The sequence below is a fragment of the Malania oleifera genome, chromosome 12 (assembly GCF_029873635.1).
Source record: "Malania oleifera isolate guangnan ecotype guangnan chromosome 12, ASM2987363v1, whole genome shotgun sequence".
NCBI classification, from domain to species: Eukaryota; Viridiplantae; Streptophyta; class Magnoliopsida; order Santalales; family Ximeniaceae; genus Malania; species Malania oleifera.
In genome coordinates this window covers 10,457,485-10,479,985 of record NC_080428.1, presented here as the reverse complement: position 1 = coordinate 10,479,985, position 22,501 = coordinate 10,457,485, and the positions used below count along the sequence as shown (strand labels likewise).

Here is a 22,501-nt window from a genome sequence, read left to right as displayed (position 1 = left end):
ATAAAACTGCAAATATTCCACACTTCCATAGAACTGCCCTTTTTTGTTTAGAATATAATTAAATAAATTCCTTTTCTTGATTTGGCTTAAGCCATGGTTTTAACATATTTTAAATTTTTATACGGGAGTATGGGATTTGTATATTTGGAAAAATTTTGGCCAAGGACTTGAAAACCATTTACTGGGGAAAAAAATATAATCATTTTAACTTTTCGGCTAAATTAATTTTATGAAGCCCGGGTTTTGGAGGGAATGAGGGCAGGCCTGATCCCAAGAAGAGCATTACACCACCTAAACTTGGAGATCACATGCTCAAATCAGAGAAAAATCACTCCAAAAGCAAGCTAAAGCTGCATAGATTACTCCCTCCCAGAATTTCGCAATGGAGACTTGTGACTGGGTCCTCCTTTCTTTTCATTTTTCAGAAATGTCCTTAGATATGAAATTAGGAGAGCCACTCTGGAAATGTGTTTTTAAGTACTTTTACAGGATTCAAATGGACATTACTTATCAACACACAAAATCATTCAAGTAAAATATTCTGCATGTAAAAAGACTGCCAATTTTTTTTGTAAGCTTGAAACAACAACAATAGAGAAAAATATGCATCATGTATGCCTTTTTCTGCATGCAGTGTGTAGATTAAACTTGCAACACAGAACCAAGGCACGCATGTGCAAGTTCCTAGCTTTAGGCTACCTCAAAAGCAAGTTTAAGCACCTAGATGCACCATATCCAAACATGCACAAGAGGTGTGCTCTAAACAGCCATAATGATACTTGTCTAGAGAAGACTTACATTATACCAAAAGGTGTGAGTTGTAGCCTAAAGTAGGCAACACTTGGGTCTTTGCATAGGAAAGTTTTCAAGTCAAGTGTTATTCTCTCTTTCCTTAAAGATTGAATATTGATGAGTTCGTTCTTATAAGAATTCTAAGTTTTTGTCAAGTCTAATTCTCTGTTTTCTGTCATCTATTATTTAGTATATATTTTATAATCTATTCTAAGTTTTTTTCTAGTCTTTACAATTTCATGGACAGTAAATCATGAACTATTTGGTCTCTCTTTTGATCTTGGATGGTTCAGCATCACACAAGAAGCAGCCAAAATGGAAAACTAGAAGATAGATAATACTGTAATAATCAGTTTCCAACCATCTCTTACTCCATTATAGGAAACTATTACTACCAGAAACATTTACAAATTCTTCAATTCCTATCTGCTCTGCAATTTACCAGCACAGTAAGTGGAAAAATAATGAAGTAATTGTGATGCTACCAATGTTATATAGAAATCCCAGCCACAACTAGAGTCGTATAGATTAAGGAATATTCCCCACAAGACAAAAGGCATTGAAAGCCAATTTATTGTAAGAATATAAAAAATTACTCACCCTCCTGTCATTCTTTGCATGGGATTGGCGCAGGAAGAACCGGTGACAAAAAATTATAGCTGTAGCTATAGTTACCTGAGGTCTGCATTTAAAACATTGGTCATCAAAATCAGTAATTATAGTCCTTCAGCCAAAGCCGAAAAATTATACATATTCTTAAATTGAAACCACCTCCACGTGGAGCCTAGGGAATTTTTTTTTTTTTTTTTTTAAAAAGAGCTATCTTCAACGCAACACCCAAAAAGCCAGAACTAACAAGACTGGTGGTAATTTAATATAAACTTACCATCACTTTCCTCAAAAAGCAGTGGTCCCTCCTGCCATTTCACACACATGTTCTGCTATCTAAGCAAGCATATCATTGCAAACTGACCCCCATAAAAAACTTACCATTTCAAGACAGGTTGTACAACATGAGGGTGACAGAGTTCTTTGACTCCATCAAAGTAGTCAACTTTTCAAATTAAGCAATATTAACATCCTAGCACGGAAGAAGGTCTAGAATGTTTCAAAAAATAAACAGAGAGGTCACTCATTATCAAAGACAACAACAACAATTAGAAGCCTTAAGTCCCACTATGTGGGGTCAGCTATATGAATTTTTTCCTGCCAATTCACACAAAAGAGGCATTTTCTTCAACTAACTTAAGAGCTATTAAATCCTTCCTCGCTACCTCATTCCAAGTTATTTTAAGTCTATACCTTCCTCTTCTAGTACCATTAACAATGATTAGCTCGCTCCTCCTGAGTAGGGCACTACTTGGCCAACATTTCAAATGCCCAAACCATCTAATCCACCCCTCCCTTATCTGATCTTCTACTGGTGCAATGCCTAACTTATTGGAAATATGTTTGTTCCTTAATTTATCCTTTAATTTTACACCACCCATCCACCTTAGCACGTGTATTTCGCCCACTTACTTTTTGAATATGTTGTTTCTAAGTTGCCCAACATTCTAATCCATAAAGCATGACTGGTTTTGCAGCGGTCCTATAGAACTTTCCTTTTATTTTTTTAATGGTATTCTACAATAGCACAGCACACCCAAAGCACTCCTCTATTTTATCCAGCAGACTGTAATTGTACTACACTCACTTCAATTCCTCCCTCCACTTGCATAATAGATCCAAGATATCAAAATGCATTCATTTTGTTGATTTCTTGATTATCAAGTTTAATCCTGTCTTCAATATTCCTCCTTACAGAGCTGAAATTACATTTCATATATTCTGTGTTATTTCTACTTATCTTAAAACCTCTAGACTCTAAATTATTCTCCATAGTTCTAACTTAGATTCTACCCCGCTCTTTACTTTCATCAATCAAAACAATATCATCTATAAATAGGATACACCATGTGATCTCATTTTGGATATTCCTAACAAGTTCACCAATCACTAAAGCAAACAAATTGGTGCTCAAAGTAGAGCCTTGACGTACACATATTGCACTTGGAAATTCAATAGATTCTCCTCTTGCAGTCCTAATTCTAATCATTACTCTATCATACATATCCTCAATAACATCACTATATCTGCTGCATACTCTTTTTTTCATAAAACTCAGCATAGAACTTCCCTACGTACTCTTATCATATGTTTTCTATAAGTCAATAAAAACAATATGCAAGTCCCTCTTCTTTTCTTCAAACTTTCCCACTAGTCTTCTTAGTAGACAAATAGCTTCTGTTGTCGATCTCCCAAGCATAAAACCAAATTGTTTCTCTTAGACCCTCGTTTCTGTTCGTATTCTTTGTTCAATTACCCTTTCCCATCATTTCATCGTATGACTCATAAGTTTAATTCCACGATAGTTATTACAATTTTGAACATCACCTTTGTTTTGCAAATAGGTATTGATGTGCTTTTCCTTCATTCCTTCGGCATTTTCTTGGTTTTTATAATAGTGTTGAATAGATTAGTTAACCATATACTTCCTTTATCCCCTAAACATTCCCAAACTTCAATTGGGATGTTAAATGGGCCTATAAATTTCCCACTTTTTATTTTTCTTAAAGTCGGCTTAACTTTAGTGACTCTAATTTTGCAAATAAATCTCATAACTTTAGTCTTTTCCTTATTTGTCACTTCTAGGTTTAAGCCTTCAATTTTGTTTTCATTAAACAACGTATTTAAGTATCTTCAACATGTCTCTTTTATGTATTCTTCTTCTACCAAGGCACTATCATTCTCAACCTTTATACATTTTACATTCCCTAAATCTTTGCACTTTCTTTCTCTAGTTCTAGCTAGTTTATATAAGTCTCTTTCCCCTTCTTTTTGTATCTAGTTTAGCATATAAATTATCATAAGTTCTATGCTTTGCTTCACTAATGGCCTTTTTTGCCTCTTTTCTTGCCTCTTTATATGTTTCAAAGCTTTCTATATTTATAAACTTTTCTTCTGTTTTATACCAATTTTTTTGTCTTTATTGCTTTCTGGACTTCTTGTTGTCCAAGACTCTTCCTTTGCATTCACCCAAAATCTCTTTTTCTATTTTTTAATAGAGTTGGCCGTTCTATTCCACAAAGTGTTTGCATGTACTTTATCCCTATTGTCCAATCACCATTTTTAATCATTTTATCTTCAAAAATTTTCAATATTTTCTCTCTTTAGACTCCACCACATAATCCTATTGCATTGCTTTATGTAGCTCTTTTTCTTCAATTTATTTGTACAAATGTCTACTGGTAAAACTCTATGTTTTGAAGTCAAGCATCCTTGTCATGTGGGACTCTCGATAGGTATCCGGAGTGGACTCATTTGCGGGTTTTACCCCTTCCTTTGTGTTTTGAAGTGAGAGGCAGGGGGGAATGGCAGGTTTCCTCAGTATATGGACTTCATGACCAACTCTTAGAAGCTCTTTCTAGGAAGTGCTTTATTCCATTCATGGATTTTGCTTCCCCAAATGGATAGTAAGAGGTGATTTTAATGTGGTGAGATTTCCCAGAGAAAGGATGGGTGGGGCAAAGATTCCGCTAGTTTGTAGAACTTTGAATCTTTGATTAGGGATTGTGATTTGAGAGAACTCCCTTAGGGAATGCCCCTTTTACTTGGTCCGCAAGGGGGGCTAGGGCAACAGCTAGCAGATTGGATACATTTTGGGAGTGGGGGGATGACTTTCCAAACCTTACTTAAAGCACTCTCCCTAGGGCCACATCTAACCATTTTCCCGTTTTGTTGGAATCTATTAAGGTGGTGTGGGGTCCTACTCCTTTTAGGTTCAAGAATATGTGGTTGGACCATGCGACTTTCAAACCTTTGATTAGGGTGTCTTGGGAAGAAGAAATGGAAAGGGGCTAGGAAGGTTTTAGATTCATGAGAAAATTGAAACACTTGATGGAGAAGCTAAAAGTTTGAAAGGAGCTTGGGGATGTTAGAAATAGAAAATATAGCCTTATGGGTAAGTTGGTTGCCTTGGATGGGAAAAAAGAGATTAGTCTCTTGGAAAGCAAGGACAGAAGGAGAGCCTTCTTCAAGAATGAACTGGAAGAGGTAATCTTCCAAGAACTTAGGAGTTGGAGGAAAAGACCAAATTTAAATGGGTAAAAACGGTGACTGTAACTCCTCTTTCTTCATAGGCTAGCCAATGGTAAGAGGAGAAAGAATAGTTAAGCGTGGGTGGGTGTTTTTTTTTTTCTTTTTTGGGGGGGTTGGGGGTGGGGAGGTTGGGGTTTGGGAAGGTCATTAATGACCAACATCATATGGCTTCTATCATTACTGACTTCTTTCAAAATTTGTATTCGAAGGACAGCCTTGGTAGACACTGCTAGGGAGGCTAGATTGGAATCCTATAACCTTTGATCAGTTGATCAAAAAATTTTGTTAAATAGACCATTTGATGAAGAGGAAATAAGGGGGGTGTTTTTTAGGATGGAAAGGGATACGGCCCCAGGTTCGAATGACTTCAAGATTGCTTTTTTCCAAGATTATACAGAGGTTGTTAAGAGCAATTTGTTTAAAGTTTTTACTGAATTCTTTCAGAATGAGACTTTTACTAAAAGAATCAATTCCTCTTTAAAGCCTTACTACCTAAAAAATCTAGATCTATTAGGGCTGAGGATTTTAGACAATGTGTACAAGTTTATCACTAAAGCCTTGGCAAATAGGTCAAGGGCAGTGCTTGCTAATACTATTTTGGATACTTTCCAAATCTTCAATAGGGTGTCTGACCTTAAAATTAATATGGGAAAGGGTAGTTTAGCATCTTTGAATGTGTCTGCGAAGCATGTCAAGGAGTAGGCCATTGAAGTGGGTTATGGCATTATGGATTGGCCTTTGACTTACTTAGAGGTTCCTCTTAGGGGTAACACTAGAGCTCTAGAGTTTCGGGATCCAGTTGTGGAAAGGGTGACAAAGTGGTTAGATGGGTAGAAGGGGGCTCTCTTTTCTTTTGGGGGAAGAATTACCCTGATTCAGGTTTGTCTTTCTAGCATTCTGCATTATTTTCTGTTTGTGTTTAAGATTCTAACAAGGATTTGCTAGTAAACTTGAGATAATTATGGTCTGGTGTGGGAGGGTCACAGGGACCACTTCTTTAGATGGGAAGTGTCTATAGGTCTTAAGAAGAAGGGAAGGTTGGTCTTGGTAAGTTGGAGTCTAAAAACACCACTCTTTTAGGTAAATGGTTATGGTGCTTCCCTTTAAAAGAATATTCCCTTTGGCAAAGAGTAATAAGAAGTAAGTTTGGGTTGGATGAAAATGGGTGTGCTCAGCTAGTCAGCTACAATAACTCTAAGACAGCTTCTTATCTCCTTTTGCACTGTGATTTGCTTGGAGGATTTGGAATAAGCAGTTTGGTATCGTGGGAGAGAGTTGGCCATGCCTTGCACCGGTGCAAGACTCACTAACCATTTCTTTTACAAGTTTTGGTAGAAGGAAGGGTAGGGCGGCCTTATGGAGGTGTGGCTACTTGCAGCTTTATGGGGGATATGAATGGAACATAATGCACAGATATTCTCGAGAAAAAAATTAATCTGGGAGCTGGTCTAGGATAAAATCCAGTATTTAGCATCAAATGTGGTGCATTGGATTTGGATTTTTAAAAGGAAATAGTTTCCAGGAGATTCAAAGAGATTGGAGGAACGTGCTGGCTTGTTGGTTCTCTTCTCTTTTTGTAGTTTTTAGTTGTTTTTTTCTGGTTTGTTCCAGATTTTCTTTGGGAGATATCTCATTCTCCCTCTTGTAAATTCTTACCCTATTAATTAAATTTTCTTTTGCTTTCAAAAAAAAATTATGATGTTCTTCAAGGAGTCCATGGAGGACCCTTTCTCAAATTTACTCTTCCTTCACCCGCACACTAAACTTGAGGCGGGGAGGTCCTTAGGTATCCATTTCTGGAAAGACCCTCGGCTAGGGAATGTAGCTTTTTCCACTTCTTTTCCTCGTCTCCTTCATTTGAGTGCTGAGCGAAATAGAGCCATATCTTCCTTTGGGATCTGAGTAGTCTTTTGGTTTCTTGGAATCTCTATTTTAGGAGAACTCTTAATGATAGGGAGATAGTGGAGTTGTCTTCTTTGTTATCTTTATTGAATAGATGTAACCTTTTGTCGAGGGGGGATGTTCGTTCATGGTCCTTGGATCAATCAAGACCATGGTCTTAAATTTCCACGAAATTGTCGAAATTTCCCATTTCCATCACCCTCGAAATCGAAATGGCAGTCGTTTTCCGCCTTGCATAATTTTTTTCGAAATCTCAATGAATCATCCTGAAATTTATCGAAATCTCAAAATTTCAACGAAACTTGTCAAAATTTTAATTATACAATGCAATTTCCTCGAAATTCAAATATACGAGATTTAGGAGCAAAGTGAAATTTCTCTCCTAATTTATTTTATTTATTTTTATCGAAACAAAATATTATTACAAGTGCTTTTGAAATTATATGAAAAAATAAACTTACAGAAGCATTTTATTTAACCATTTATGTCTAAATTATTATTATTTGTATAATAAATAATATTTAAATAATTTATGAATTTCATTTGTATTAGCTGAATATGTTTACTGTACATTGTCTTACAAATATGTTTGATACACATTGTATTAAAACTTTTCCACCTCCTACACAACATAGATGTATTTAACTTGTAATATATTAGTCCTAAAACTTACATTATAATGTTTGTTAACCATTTCTAAAGTTTCACAAAAATTCCACGCTTTCTACTGATTTCCATTATTTTTTGAAATCGAAATCGAAATTGACATCAAAATCAAAATTTCCATCTAAATTTCCGTACTTTTTGAGCTTCGAAATTTGAGTCAAAATCGAAATTTAAGACCTTGGTCAGGACTGTATTCTTGCATATCCTTTTTCGAGTTTCTTGATCCATTCTAATTCTTCATTTCCTCTCTATCCTATTATATGGAAGGCCAAGGCTCCTCCCAAAAGTTAAGGCTTTCACCTAGTTGGTTGTGCTTGATAAAATAAATGCTAATAACTTGCTGCAAATCAGAAGACCTTCAAAAGCTCTCTCTCCCAATGTATGTGTGCTCTGTTTTAAGAACTCTGAGACAGGTTCTCATCTCCTTTTGCGCTGTGTTTTTTCTTGGAGAATTTGGAATAAGCATGTTGGTATTGTGGGAGAGAGTTGAGTTTGTGCTGCATTGCTGGAAGATTTATTAGCCATTTTTTTCGCAGGTTTTGGTGGAAGTAATGGGCAGACTTATGGAGCTGTGGAACATTTGCAGTTTTATGGGGGATATGGAAGAAGCGTAATGCTTGGATTTTCTCTGAGGAAAACTTAAATCAGGAGCTGGTCTAGTATAAAATTCAGTATTTAGCATCACTGTGGTGCATTGGTTTTGGTTTTTCAGAGGGAATATTTTCCAGGATATTCAAAGAAATTGGAGTAATGTGCTGATTTGTTTTCTCCATTTGTAGTTTTTCTTCTTTTTTTCTGGTTTGTTCCAAATTTTCTTCAGAAGATGTCTCAATCTCTCTCTTGTAAATTCTTCTCTTATAAATGAAATTTTCTTTTGCTATCCAAAAAAAAAATTGTGTCCACTCTTGAACGCCATTAAGTGTTCTTCTTGTTTCTTAGAGCAATTATTCATTTCATTATAACAAGATTGCATGACAAGGCAAAATCTAAAATGATATCCCCGGACTCATTTTCATCTCCATTTCCATGGCCTCCATGTATCCTCTCATAACCATGGTCCTAAATTTCTGCAAAGTAGTTAAAATTTCTGGCGAAAAGTCCACTTTCGATCCCTCTTGAAATTGAAATGGCAGCCAATTTCCATCGTACATTCTTTCCATCAAAATCTCAACAAATCATCCCAAATTTATCAAAATCTTGAAATTTTAGCAAAACTTGTCGAAATTTCAACTATAGAATCAAATTTCCCTGGAATTCCAAAGGAGATTTAAGCACAAAGTGAAATTTCTCTTCTTAATTTACCTTTTTTTAAACAATAGATTATTACAAGGGCTTTTGAAATTATATGAAAAAATCAATCTTACAACAACATTTTATTTAACTATTCATGTCTAAATTATCTTTATTAGTATGATAAATAATATACAATTGATTTATGAATTTCATTTATATTAATCAAATATGGTTAACACACATTATACTAAAACAATTGCACCTCGTAAACAACATAGATGCATTTAATGTGTAATATATTAGTCTTAAAACTTACGTAATCATGTCTATTAACCATTTCTAAAGTTTTATAAAAGAATTCCATACTTCACTACTAATTTTGATCATTTCTTCAAACCAAAAAATCAAAATTGGCATGGAAAAATAAAAATTTCCGTCGAAATTTCCGTACTTTTGGAGCTTTGAAATTTTAGTCAAAATTGAAATTTAAGACCTTGCTCATAAACTTTATTATCCATTCCAGTGTGTCCTTGTATAACACTATCCATGTCCTTCCAAAATTGAAGGCTTTTTGTTAATCCCAGTTGGGTAACATATGCACTAGTGATGGCAATTACAACCCAAACCTATTAACCCACCCATACTCATCATAAATAAAAAAATTAGGACACACCCATGTAATTATATAAAATCATAAATGGGCGACCCATTTAGGCCCAAAAATTAAATGGGAAAGATAGGTGTGCCCACTTCACCCATTAACCCAGTTAAATTTTCAACTTTATTAGCTATAGTAATAATATATTTAATGTATCACATTTAAAACTATTCTACAAATAAGTAACTAATATTATAATTTGAATCTCTATATGTGGAATGTAACTATAGATTGTTTGGTTTGAATATTTTATATAATTACGTAAATAATTACACATATAGTTTGATTTGGTTCAATTTTTCAAATTAATTAATATGCGTAGATGTTTGTAATTGCATAATAGGTTTGGTTTAGATATGTTCTTAATTATGTAGATATGCAATTATAGTATTGGTTGTACCTATCATTCGTAATTAAATTACATAATTACATAATTACTTTTATAATTCAGAAATCTACATGCATAATTTTATAATTATGGACAATTCAGTTTCAATATGTACATATTATGCAATTATGTATATGTACGTAATTTGATTTGGTTCGGTTTTTCGACAGTGGTGTCTAGGTTTAAGGAGGAGGGAAGCTGGACCAAGGTAAATTGGTGTCAAAAAAACATTGCTTTGATGAGTAAATGGTTATTGAAGTTTCCATTGAGGAGAACTCACTTTGGCACTGTTAGAGGTTATATATGTCCTGTAGTATTATTATTATTATTAAGTGTGTTAGTATGTTAATTAGCGAGAGTTAGTAAGGGTATTATTGCCATTAGAATTTATTTAAATTTGTATTACAAATATAGGGAGAGACCTATGTCAAATCTTAATATGGTATCAGAGCATGATCCTATCTAAACCCTATTTCCCTCGGTCGTCATCGAAAAACACTATTCCCCTGCCTGTTCTTCCTTTATCCCCATACTAAATCAAAAAACCAACCATATACCGATAATCAGACACACCTGACCACCACCACCTCCCCCCCCCCCCCCGACGAACCACTCCACAAAACCCCATCACCGGAGGACCCTCCACTCGCTCCCTTATGTTGGCCAAATGTCGACAGGGCCAAACCCACGTGCCAGTGTGTGAGAGCAGTTCTAGCCATTTTTTTCTTTCTTTTTTTCTGCCATGCTCCGATTCCTTCTTTAGACTATATTATTAAGCTATTAGGCCAGTTTTTGGCTCAAAAATTGAACCTTCTTCGACCATGCACTTGCGGTATTCCATTAATGTTTGTTCATGGTTTGTGAAGGCTTCCTTGTGAGTTTTTTGGAGTTATGGCAGCATTCGTATGTTCAGTTGTGAGGCTGTGGCAATGCTATATCCGTCGGTGAGTTGTTCACCTTGTCCGTGGTTGTGTCCGTGCTTCACATGGTTTGTGATTGTTCCAATTATTGATTGTTCTTCTTGTTTTTGGTGTGGTTGCTGTTTGTGAATGCTGTGGCAGCACTATATCCATCAGTGAGTTCTTCACCTCGTTCGTCATTGTGTTAGTGCTTCACATAGTTTGTGATCGTCCCAATTAGTTTTGAATCTTCTGATTGTTCTTCACGTTTTTGGTGTGATTGCTGATTTGTGAGTGTTGGGATGGAATCTATGAATCCCAAAAATTTGTTTCCTACATCACTACCGCAAATAAAGATTCAAAAGTTGAATGGAAAGAACTATGTTCAATGGTCTAAAGTTATTCAGATTTATTTAGCAGGATTAGGGAAACGTGACCACTTGCTCCAATGTGAGTTTTCTGATGAGAAGAGAAATGACATCTGGGTTCAGGAAGATGCCTTGATTGTTTCCCTTTTATGGAATTCAACAAAGCCCACAGATTGCACAGATGTGTATGCATCTAGATACATGCAAGGAGATTTGGGATTATGTCAAACTTCTTTCCTCCAATAACATTACATGTATGTATAATTAATCCCAGGAGTACTTTCAGTTACAATAAGGAGATAGGAGCACTGTAGATTATTTTGGAGAGATGAAGCGTATTCAGGAGGAGCTTAACGTCGTGCGACCTATAACTTCCGACATTCGTGAGATGCAGAAGCAGAGGGAGGCGATGACAATTCTTCGTGTTCTAGCAGGCTTGAGACATAAGTTTAAGGCAATTCGGTCCCAGTAGTGCTGAGCTGCCATCATTTGCTAATGTTTATTCTCGTGTCCTTCGTGCTTCCTTTAGCACGCATTGTCTTGTTCTTGCATCTGGCTATGAGGGTACAGCTTTTGCTACACAAAGTGATTCTAGTTCTCTACCAAACAACCGCAAAAGTTACCACAGTGGTTCAAGTAGTCGTAGTGGTAAAGATGGACAAGGCAGAGGTACTCCTCGCAAGTGCACTCATTGTGGACGGAATAATCATAGTACTGAGCAGTGTTCGGATCTTCACAGCAGACCTTTACGTGTTGCCAATGCAGTCACCACTCACTTCACACCTTTTGGGCCAGCCAATGCGGCCACCACTGACTCCTCACCTTTGGGGTCAAGTGGGGGGCAACGTACTATCTCTATGTCAGAGGAAGAGTATTCCAAGTTTCAGCATTATCCAGCGTCACAACAAGCTTCTCTTCCCATTGCATCTCTTGACCAATCCGGTAAGCACAAAATGTCTGTTTTCCCGTCCTCGTCCTTGGGTCATAGACTCTACTGCCACTGATCATATCACAGGTTATACCTAGCTTTTTCTCCACTCTTCAATATCCAGCAAATTTACCATCTGTGGATCCACTACTGCAATCAATGGACTTGGGACTGTAAATCCCACTTCTTTTATTTCTCTTCCTTTGGTTTTATATATTCCCAAATTTCCTTTCAATCTTATGTCCGTTAGCAAAATTATTAAATCCATGAATTGTTCAGTGACATTCTTCCCTGATTCTATTGTTATTCAGGATTTGAAGATGAGGAAGACAATTGACGGAGGGCATGAAGCTGGTGGACTCTATCACTTTGAGCTGCCATCTCCTTCTACCCACCTGTACTACTGCTGCCACGCCTTTCCAAATAAATTTTCGCTTGGGTCATCCTTCATTGGAAAAGTTAAAATGTCTTGTTCCTAGTTTGAGTTTTGTGTTTAGTCTTGACTATGAGTCTTGTCAATTGAGAAAGCACCATCGTGTTTCTTTCGCTTCCCGGGTCAATAAATGGGCTGCAAGCCCTTTTATGTTAGATCATTCATATGTATGGGATCCTAGTAGGGTTATGTCCAAGTTGGGTTTCCAATACTTTGTAACCATTGTGGATGACTTGGTTATATTTAATAAAAGATCTTACTGAGTTATTTCATCTATTTTGTGCCTTTTGTTATGAAATAAAGACTCAATTTGGTTTGCCAATTTGAAAACTTCAGCGTGATAATACTACAGAGTTCTTCAGTGCACAATTCACTACTTGTGTGACTCAGTTTGGTGTTATTCATCAATCATCCCGTGCACACACTCCTCAACAAAATGTGGTTGTAGAGTGGAAAAAGAGACATCTTCTTAAAATCACTTGCACTTTACTTTATCAAATGCATGTACTTAAAATTGTTCTGGAGTGATGTTGTACTTGTGCTTGTTATCTAATCAACAAAATGCCATCCTTTGTTTTTAGTGGTAAAATTCCCTACTCCATTCTCTTTCCTAATTCAACTTCATTTTCTCTTCCTCATATATTTGGGTGTGAGTCCTTTGTTCATCAACTAACTCCTGGGGTGGATAAGTTGGATCCTCATGCTATAAAATGTGTCTCTCTGGGCTACTCGTATACTCAAAAGTGATATCGTTGTTATAGTCCTATGCTGCATTGCTTCTTTATTTCAGCTAATGTTACCTTCTTTGAGTCTACATCTTACTACACCCAAACATTGAGCGCTTCTGAGCTCAATGAGTCTTTTCATTCGCTTAATCTTCCAGACTCTACGTTGCTGTCTTTGCCCAACCAACCATCTGAGTCTCCATGTAGTTCGACTCCTCATCGCCTTGATCATCCAAATTTGTAGGGGTATTCACGACAGCGGCTCTAAGGAAGAGAGTCCCCTCTAGCTTCTAATACCAAGCATTTGGCTTCCTCGTTTGATGATCATACTTTCCATGATGTTGATCCTCCTATTGCTGTTTGGAAAGATAAATGCACATGTACTCAATACCCCATTTCCAACTATGTTTCTTATGACTCCTTATCACCCTCCTATTATTGTTTTGTCACTGCTCTGCCATCTACTACCCTTCCTAAATTTATTTCGGAAGCCTTAGCCCATTTAAGATGGAGGGATACTATGGTTGACGAGACGAATGCTTTACATGATAATGGTGCTTGGGACTTGGTACCTCTTCCTCCTAACAAGTCTGTGGTTGATTGTCGTTGGGTTTACACTGTGAAAGTCAACCCTGATGGTTCTATGGCTCATTTAAAGGCTCATCTTGTTGCTAATAGATACACTCAAGTGTATGGTCTGGATTATTCTGATACTTTTTCTCTGGTTGTCAAACTTACATCAGTACGTCTGTTGATCTCCTTGGCTACTACTTGTCACTAGCCTTTGCATCAGTTAGATGTAAAAAAATGTCTTCTTCTTCTTTTTTTATTATTATCATGAGGACACCAGCCATCGACAAGCCACTCTTTGGACCCCCCGATGCAGCACCAACCTCACGGGTCAGCGGCCTTCCCCCTAATTCACCGGCCAGGTTAATCGGATGCGGTCACAGGTTCAAATCAGCTAGTTGGACATTTTGGCCAATCCAGCCAAGGGACACATGCGGCGGTATCCACTGTGAATAATCACACTTTCATGCCACCAATGCATCAATCGTGGCTTGAACCCCAAATTCTCCTTCTTATATGCCAGCTAAAATCCACCAAGCCAATGCCCTAGGGGCTAAAATATGTCTTCTTGCATAGTGACCTTGAGGAGGAAGTTTATATGGAGCAAGCACTTGGGTTTGTTGCTTAGGGGGAGTCAAGCTTCGTGTGTCGGCTCAAAAAGGTTTTATATGGTTTAAAACAATCTCCTAGAGGATGGTTTGGTCGTTTCAGTGCTATAGTACTTGAATTTGGTCTTCAACGGTGTGTTGTGGGCCATTCCATGTATTATCGTCATACTTCATCAGGTAGGATCCTTCTTGTTGTCTATGTGGATGATATTGTTATTACAAGTGATGATGATAAAGGTAGTCAGAGTCTCAAAATTTTTATACAGACTAAGTTTCAAACCAAAGATTTGGGACCGTTGAAATATTTCTTGGGCATAGAAGTATCGAGATTTCGTATCAGAACCGTTGTGTGACAAAGGAAGTATATTCTTGATCTGTTAAATGAAACTGACTTATTGGGATCTAAACCGGTTGATACACCCATGGATCCTAACAGCAAGTTAATGCCGGATATGGGTGATTTGCTACCTAATCCTAGACAATACCAAAGACTTGTTGGAAAGTTGAATTATCTCATAGTTACTAGGCCAAATATATCTTTTGCAACAAGTGTTGTGAGTCAATCTCTAGATTCTCCGAGGACAAGTCATTGGGACGGAGTAATTCGCATCTTGAGATATCTCAAAGGTGCAACCGCGAGAGGTCTTATATATCGTGATCAAGATCACACTTATATCCATGAATATACAGATGCAAATTGGGCTAGATCGCCTTTCGATCGGAGATCCACCACCGAGTATTGTATCTTGGTTAGTGGTTATTTGATATCTTGGAAAAGTGAAAAACAAACTGTGGTGGCAAGGTCAAGTGTTGTATCAAAATATAGAGCTATGGCTCACACTACCTGTGAACTTGTCTGATTGAAGAACATGTTGGAAGAATTGGGTTTTCCACATTCTCAGCTTATGAAGTTGATATGTGATAATCAAGTTGCTCTTCATATTACCTCCAACGCAGTCTTTCATGATTAGTCAAAGCACATTGAAGTTGATTGCCACTTTGTTCAGGAGAAACTTATGTGGAAACTCATTACAACAGCTTATGTGAAGTTGGACATGCAGCTTGCTGATTTGTTTACCAAGCGTTGGGGGGTGCTCATGTTAGATTCATTTTAACAAGCTAGGAGCTTATGACACTTATGCTCCAGCTTGAAGGGGAGTGTTACGAGGTTATGTATGTCTTTTAGTATTATTATTTGAGTGTGTTAGTATGTTAATTAGTGAGAATTAGTAAGGGTGTTAGTGTTAGAATGTATTTAAATTTGTATTATAAATAGAGGGAGAGATCTATCTTCATGTTAGGTCATTCATTTTCAATCAAATCTTAACAGGCACAAGTAATTAGAAGTAAATTTGGCTTACAAGAAGATAGGTAGGATACTAACATGGGTCTCAGAACTTCTTTCGAGTCCTTGGAGATGTATATCACAGCTTTACCCATGTTTTATTCCTAATACCAAATTTGGTGTGGGTAATGGGCTTTGCATTCATTTCCTAGACAACCACGAGTGGGAGATTCAGATCTTCTTGTCTTTTCCTTATATGTATTGTCTTTCTCCATTGCATAAATAGGTTTGTTTCTTCTTTTTTGCTTTCTAGTGGGGAGAATTTTTTGTGGCATTTCCATTAAGTGGGTCTTTGAATGATAGGGTGGTGGAGGAGCTATCATCTCTACACAGTTTGCCGGAGCGTTTCTGTCCTTCGAATAGGGAGAATGTAAATAAGTGGGGTGTTGGATTCCTCGAAAGACTTTTCTTGCAAATCTTTCTCTAAATTTTTGGGTCAGGACTGGGAGAACATTTCTTTTTCACTCAATCATAGTAATTGAAAGGCCAAGGTTCCCTTTAAAATTAAGGATTTTATTTGGTCGGTTGTTTTTAATAGAGTTAGAACTAACAATGCGTTGCAGATTAGGAGGCCTTCTAAGGCATGATCTCTGGATGTGCATGCCCTTTGCTTTGATAGTTCTGAATCTGCCTCTCATTTGTATATGCATTGTTTCTTTCTCTTGGAGGATATGGAACAAACTTTTTGGTTATATTGGGAAAAATTGGGCTTATTCAAGAGATGGTGGAGGATGTGTAGCCATTTCATTTATGGGATTAAGCAAGAGCAAAGACAAGTCAACCTTGTGGAACTGTGGGTTGCATGCATTGTTGTGAAGTATGGAAAGGAACACTAGCATTTTTTAGGGGAAGAAGACTTCTTGGCTTTAATTTGGAATAAAATTCAATATTTGGCATTTTTACTCGTTGTTGTTGCAGCTTGTTTCAAGGGAATGTGTTGAGTCAGCGTGATTGGTTTTGGTTGTTCTGTATTGAAAGTTCTCTTCTTCTTCTTCTTCTTTTTTCATTTTTTCCCACTTTTATTAGGAGGATTCCTTGTTCTCCTTCTTTGTACATTTTTATTTAATATAATTCTTCTTTTATGATCAAAAAACATCATAAACACTTTTTGACTCATGGTTTAGAAGTAACTAATACAGAAACAAATTGACAACTTCTGTGCTAATATTTGCAGCTTTTGTGGTCATTGGCGGCTCTAAAAAATATAATATAACTTCTTCCAAATCTACCTAATGGGGAAAATTTTAAATGAAAAAAAAAATACAGAAGGCACAATCATTTGGATCATGCAAAATAAATTAGACACCAAAGTCTAAGCCACTAGAGACAGATTTAAACATTCTCGTCAAATCAACACTACAATAAAACATCGTAATCACAAATTTTGCATGTAACGAGATAACTAAAGAAAACAGCAGCAAAAGAATTTAAATAGTACTCAGCAACAAGCACTACTTACACTTTAAGCCTCATGCCCAAATCCTGAAGAAATGTGCAATACGATTTGCGCAAGTAAGTTTCTTTCTTCAAGTCAATGCCATCTCGTTTAGATGGAGAATTTTCTTCAATTTCTTTCCTAGAGAAATACCACCGGCCAGCTCCTTCTGGTTTGTCCTGAGAAAGCTTGTGCAACCCCCCTTCATGCATTGCATGATGAGAAGGATCAACCGGCAACAAACCAGCCATGTGTACCTCTTTCCAGCAAATATCTAAAATTGATGCGTAAAGTCCTTACTGTGAACAGATGTAATGATTATGTTATCAATGTATTTCTCTCCTTATCCTTGGACTTGTAAGGAGAATATATATGAAAAAAGTAACAGGTACTCTCCCCAAAAAAAATCATAGACTAACATAGACGAATAAAGAATACACCATAAAACCATGTCCATGATTGCCTCTGTAACTCTTTAACTTCCACATCCAATTCAGAACTTTTTTAGGAAAACAAACAAACAAACACACACTCACCAAAAAAATAAGTATATACCACTACATCCATCACTCTTTCCACAATTTTACACTCCAATAGCCCATTGATATGACGGCTTAGGAAGATCTTTTATTTCTCAATGCATTTCCTAGTAATTATGAGTCAATACTGGCACTGATTTGCAATCAAAAGAGACCACTGCAGGACAGCCTATAAAATGCAATCATCAAGAATTTCAAGCATTAACTAGGTTGGACAATTTCCCCAATCAGGGAAGAAAAGGCTCCTTCCAGGATTTCAAACCCAGTATGCAAAGCCCAAAAAATAATCACTAATAAAAATCTAATAATTTTTTTAGATAACAAAAACTTCATTAAAGCAAGAAGAATGAAATAGTTGCAGAAAAAAGAGGACAAGAAATCCTCCTTCACAAAAGCAAATGGACAAAAGAAACAAGGAATTTACATCAATTCTACCCTCAAATTTGTGGGGGTCTTTTGGTCTCTAAAATTCCTGGCATTCCTTTCAAGCCAAAGAGTCCACAATATAGAAAAACAACCCAAATCCAAATCCAAATTTTCCTCTTCCTTCCAAAGCCCCAGAACTGTACTGATATGAATTCATAAACAGTCTTCGGAGCCACCCAATACTCACCAATGCAGGAAAACAAACTATTCCACAATACTCTCACCACCTCACAATGCAAAAATGAATGGCAATTAGTCTCACTCTCCTTGCCACAGATCAACAAACAGCAGGACTGAGAGGTTTATAAGGCCTCCCAATCTGAAGCAAGTCATTTGTATTAACACTGTTATGAGCGAAAGTCCATATGAAAGGTTGAAAAACTTATAAGGGAAAACAGCCTTTGACACTACTTTGTCCAGGAAGAAAGTAATCACCTAATGAATTCAATTTAACTATTAGTTTTAGATATTTTAACAAAGAGACCATGCTAATGAGTGGGTAATGGGCACTTGTTAATATTAGAATTTTAGGTGATAGCTCTCATTCAATGCAGGGAAAGTCACCATAAATTTTTCATTCAATGAAGTGGAAATCACAACATTCAAGGTCAATCGCTGAACGAAATGTAAGTATACTTCCAAACATAAAGCATTAACAAGTTGATCAAGACAATTGCCCCAAACTCTGCTCATGACACCCCACCAAAATATTTTTAAAAGGATTTTCTAACACAAACAATATACTCATTAAGCTACTATTTAAGAAATTTTCTTCCGATTTCATACAATGCCTGACCTTGAATGTGGTAATTCCCACTGCATTAGTGAAGAGTATTTCTTAAAATGGTAATTTAACAAGCACCCCCTCAAGTACTCATTAACATAACCCTTTTTAAATTTAAGATATTCCCAAGTCAACTGCAAACACCTAAGCTTGATTTTCTTTGAGTTACTCCCTATGTTTTCCCCCATGACTCATGGTTTTCAAATCAGTCTAAAAGCAATTGCTAACACAATGCCCAATGCACAAGGCTTCTACGGCAATGCATGATGTACGCAGCCACCATTGTCATTGGGTCAAGACATGGGTTCCAAATTAGTCTTCTACTAAATATTGTCAAAGCATGAATTTGTCTCAACGTTCCTAAGTATGGAACTAGGCCATCTAATGTAAAATAAATTATGGGAACGTCTATCAACTTTACTCCTATTCCTCTATTTGGATAATTTTCATTAAAATATAGCTTGATAGAACCTTGTATTGCCTTTTACCATATTATTGAATTAGGTAGTGTGATTGTTGATTACAATGTTTTATGGTGATAACCACAACATCTATTGAGCATCTTCACAACTTATTGGAAGATAAGGATGAAGCATAATTGAAGTGTAGCCAGGCATATCTTGTTAGTGCCATTTTGATATTTTCATATAATATATAATTTAAAATTTTTCAATATTATTCAAAACAAGAGTCTAGATGAAAACCCAGACCTTGAAAGGAACCTTTGCTTTCCAAATAGTTTTGTTCAAAGAGAATGAGCTGGCATTTGAAGATTTTAAAATACGATTAACAAAAGACTGAAGAAAGGCCCAAAAGATTCCCCAAAATAAAAAGAACCCCACGCACCCAATGAAGAGGTAAGTTCATCAACCTCTAAATCATGTAGACTCCTAAAGAAATGGAACTCCCAACAAAACGAGCCCCCTTAGAAAGACCAAAAGTTGAAATTGTTGCATTACGAATGGAAGAAAGTCTAAACAAACTTAGCACCAACAACTCCAACAAAGTCTCCCCTACCCATATATTCTCCCAAAACTAAACTCTATTACCATTACCCAATTTAAAGCGAGTGAGAGAAAAGAAAAGACAAACAACTAAAACACAAACTTCTAGGGACTCACATGGGTAATGTAGCCAAAAAGGAGACCATATTAAGCTCTTGTCTTGTGTGTTAGGCCACGAGGCAAACAAGAGTAATGTTCATCTTTTTCTTAATTGTCAGGAACTCTTTGTTCTCCTATTTTACTGAGGGTTGGGTAGCTCAACTGAATGTGTGTGATTTATTATTTTGTCGAATTTTGGGGCTTTGGGGGCAATAAAAGGATAAATTTCTGGATTTGCTTGTGTTTTCTATTTCTTGAGTTCTTCGGCTGAAATGAATGCAAGGATCTTCAAAGATCATAAGAACTCTTTGCCTTTGCTTTGGGAGAATGTTACTTTTTTTATTTTTTTTGCTTCTTTTTTTTTCACATTCTTTTGGGGCTTTGGGGGGGACCATAGCTATCTACATCCAAAGGTATTGGAAGGCATCAATGCTGTAATTTTGATTTTTGCTTTTATGGAGGATATTTTATCCTCTTCTTGTAACTTCATGAAGTTGTTTTATTGTCAAAAAAAAATTTAAATGTTTCCACTACTATATTTTAATGGGGCAGTTGACCAACATTTGGCTTATGTTTTTCTTTCATGCAAGCCTTTTTCACTAAATGTTGTCTCCATTGGGATGCCCAATTATCTACATTTCACAGACTTCCCTCCTCATTTTATGTTATTCACTAACAAATAAATAAATAAATAAAATATAGTATGACGACAAAGTGATTTACAAAATAAAAAGATGAAATCAAGTGCAGCAACTCTTAGGAAAAATCACCATCAAATCAAAGTTAAAACCAACTTCAACTCAACCAATAACAAGAAGATTCAACATTCCACCTCAGGCTTGAATTACAGGTAATTCAATTTTCCATGTGTCACAAGACACACAACTAAAAAATTGAACAGAACCTCAGATGTTCAGACAAATGTTTGGTACTATTTTCCAATTAATGAATGGAAACTTGGTGAAACAAGAACATAGAATCATGACACAGAAAGGAAGAATTAAATTTCAGTAACACCTCAAGAAAAAATGCAGGAAGTAATTAAACTACCTTAACGGCATCAAAGGGAATACTTTGCAATTTATGACAAACATGCTAAAAGCTACATTAACTGATAAATAAATGAGTCAAATACTGGATCTGTTTATCTATTGCAGTCAATAATCTATGTCCATGCAAAAAACAAAAAAGTTAGGGGTAAACCCTAAGTTCTTTAAAACTACACTTCCAACTCAGAAAAGATCTTCTAAAATACCAGGTTTAAACTCAAAGTAGACAAACCCCAACATCACCAAGCACCAAAATCTTGACTTCCTCAAACCAATATCGATTTTTTCTCAAATCTCGAATCTAACTCGATCTCATTTCATCCATTCACTTCAAGACACTGGTAAGCACCCACTTTAGAGAAGCTTTTACGGCAAACCCATCCTAAACCTCTGTGGACGACGCATCGGCTATCAAGCCTCGTTATATAGCCGAAATTACCCTTCATTAGCGTCCCGAAGAGGTGTTTTTCGTTCCCCAGAAACAAATAGTTCCCTAAAATAGTTTCCAAATTATTTTCAAATTTTGAGTTTCAAAAAGTGGAGAAAGAATGTCTGGCTCCGGTTTCTAGACTATTTTAGCAATTTAGCTTGCAAAAAAGTAAACAGCTACGAAGAAGAAGGAGAAGGAGAAGGAGAAAGAAGCAGAACAAGCGTACCGACGATTTTGTTGCCTCCTTGCCGTCGTTTCGACGAATCCTGTATCGTTGCCGAACTTCAAACTCTGTGTCGCTGGCTCTCTTCCCTTCCCTCCGGCTACCACACCCTCTCGGCGCCTGCAATCTCCTCGTCTCACTCCCCGTTTTTGCCCAAAAATTATTAGGTAGTCTTGGAATACCACGTCGCCCGAGCAGACACTTGTATGACTAATCCTCTTGTTCTAACATTATTTACAAGCCCAAGCAACCTTCAACTTTGGTTTCACATATAATTATATATTTTATATTAAGCGTTGTTTCACAATGCTTTTGTTTTTCATTTTGTTTTCACTTTTGTTATAGTGAAAAACTTAAAGACAACAAATGCATTTGTTTGAAGTTTGTCGACTTTCAAATTTGATTATTGATTTTAGTTATTTATGGACAATATTAAAAATAAATTAATTAATAATAGTAATAATAATAATAAAATTAGATCTTATGATTTTTAATTTATTATATCGCCTATATTGAAATTTGCATTTTTTAATTTTTTTTAGAGAATATCAACACAAGCTCCTCCTAAAGACAGGTTCATAACATCACCTCATCACGACATTGATTTCACCGAGCATCCCAAAGTATATGAGATGAGTAAATTAGATGTTAATGTTCTATTTTTCGTCTTCTTTCGGTTAGGCTTGTGTAGTTTGTTTTGACTATTTGTTTTTTACCTGTTTAATTTGGATTGTTTGGTTAGACTAGTTTAGTTTTGGTTTTTCTATTTTATTGATTTTTGTTTGCAATTTGTTTTTGGGAGGGTTTTAGTGTTTATTTATAATCTCCGAGAGATTTTGCTTGTAACCACAGTATTC

The 22,501-nt window shown here is 36.3% G+C and overlaps 1 protein-coding gene across 3 annotated transcripts in view; it reads right to left on the bottom strand.

The window, feature by feature from the left end:
* The window catches only part of LOC131144641 (cyclin-T1-3-like), a 48,288-nt gene extending 26,405 nt beyond the window's left edge, over positions 1-21,883 (bottom strand). Inside the window, exons 1-3 of one of the 3 annotated variants that reach the window (XM_058093403.1) lie at positions 21,648-21,883; positions 17,115-17,364; positions 1,393-1,474 (exon numbers count right to left, since the gene is read on the bottom strand). In XM_058093403.1, the coding sequence (XP_057949386.1) occupies positions 1,393-1,474; positions 17,115-17,341 (309 nt within the window). In that variant the 5' untranslated portion in view covers positions 17,342-17,364; positions 21,648-21,883. The remainder of the gene's footprint in view (positions 1-1,392; positions 1,475-17,114; positions 17,365-21,647) is intronic. The other 2 variants (XM_058093404.1, XM_058093405.1) reach the window with 2 other exon arrangements.
* Positions 21,884-22,501: the final 618 nt, after the last annotated feature.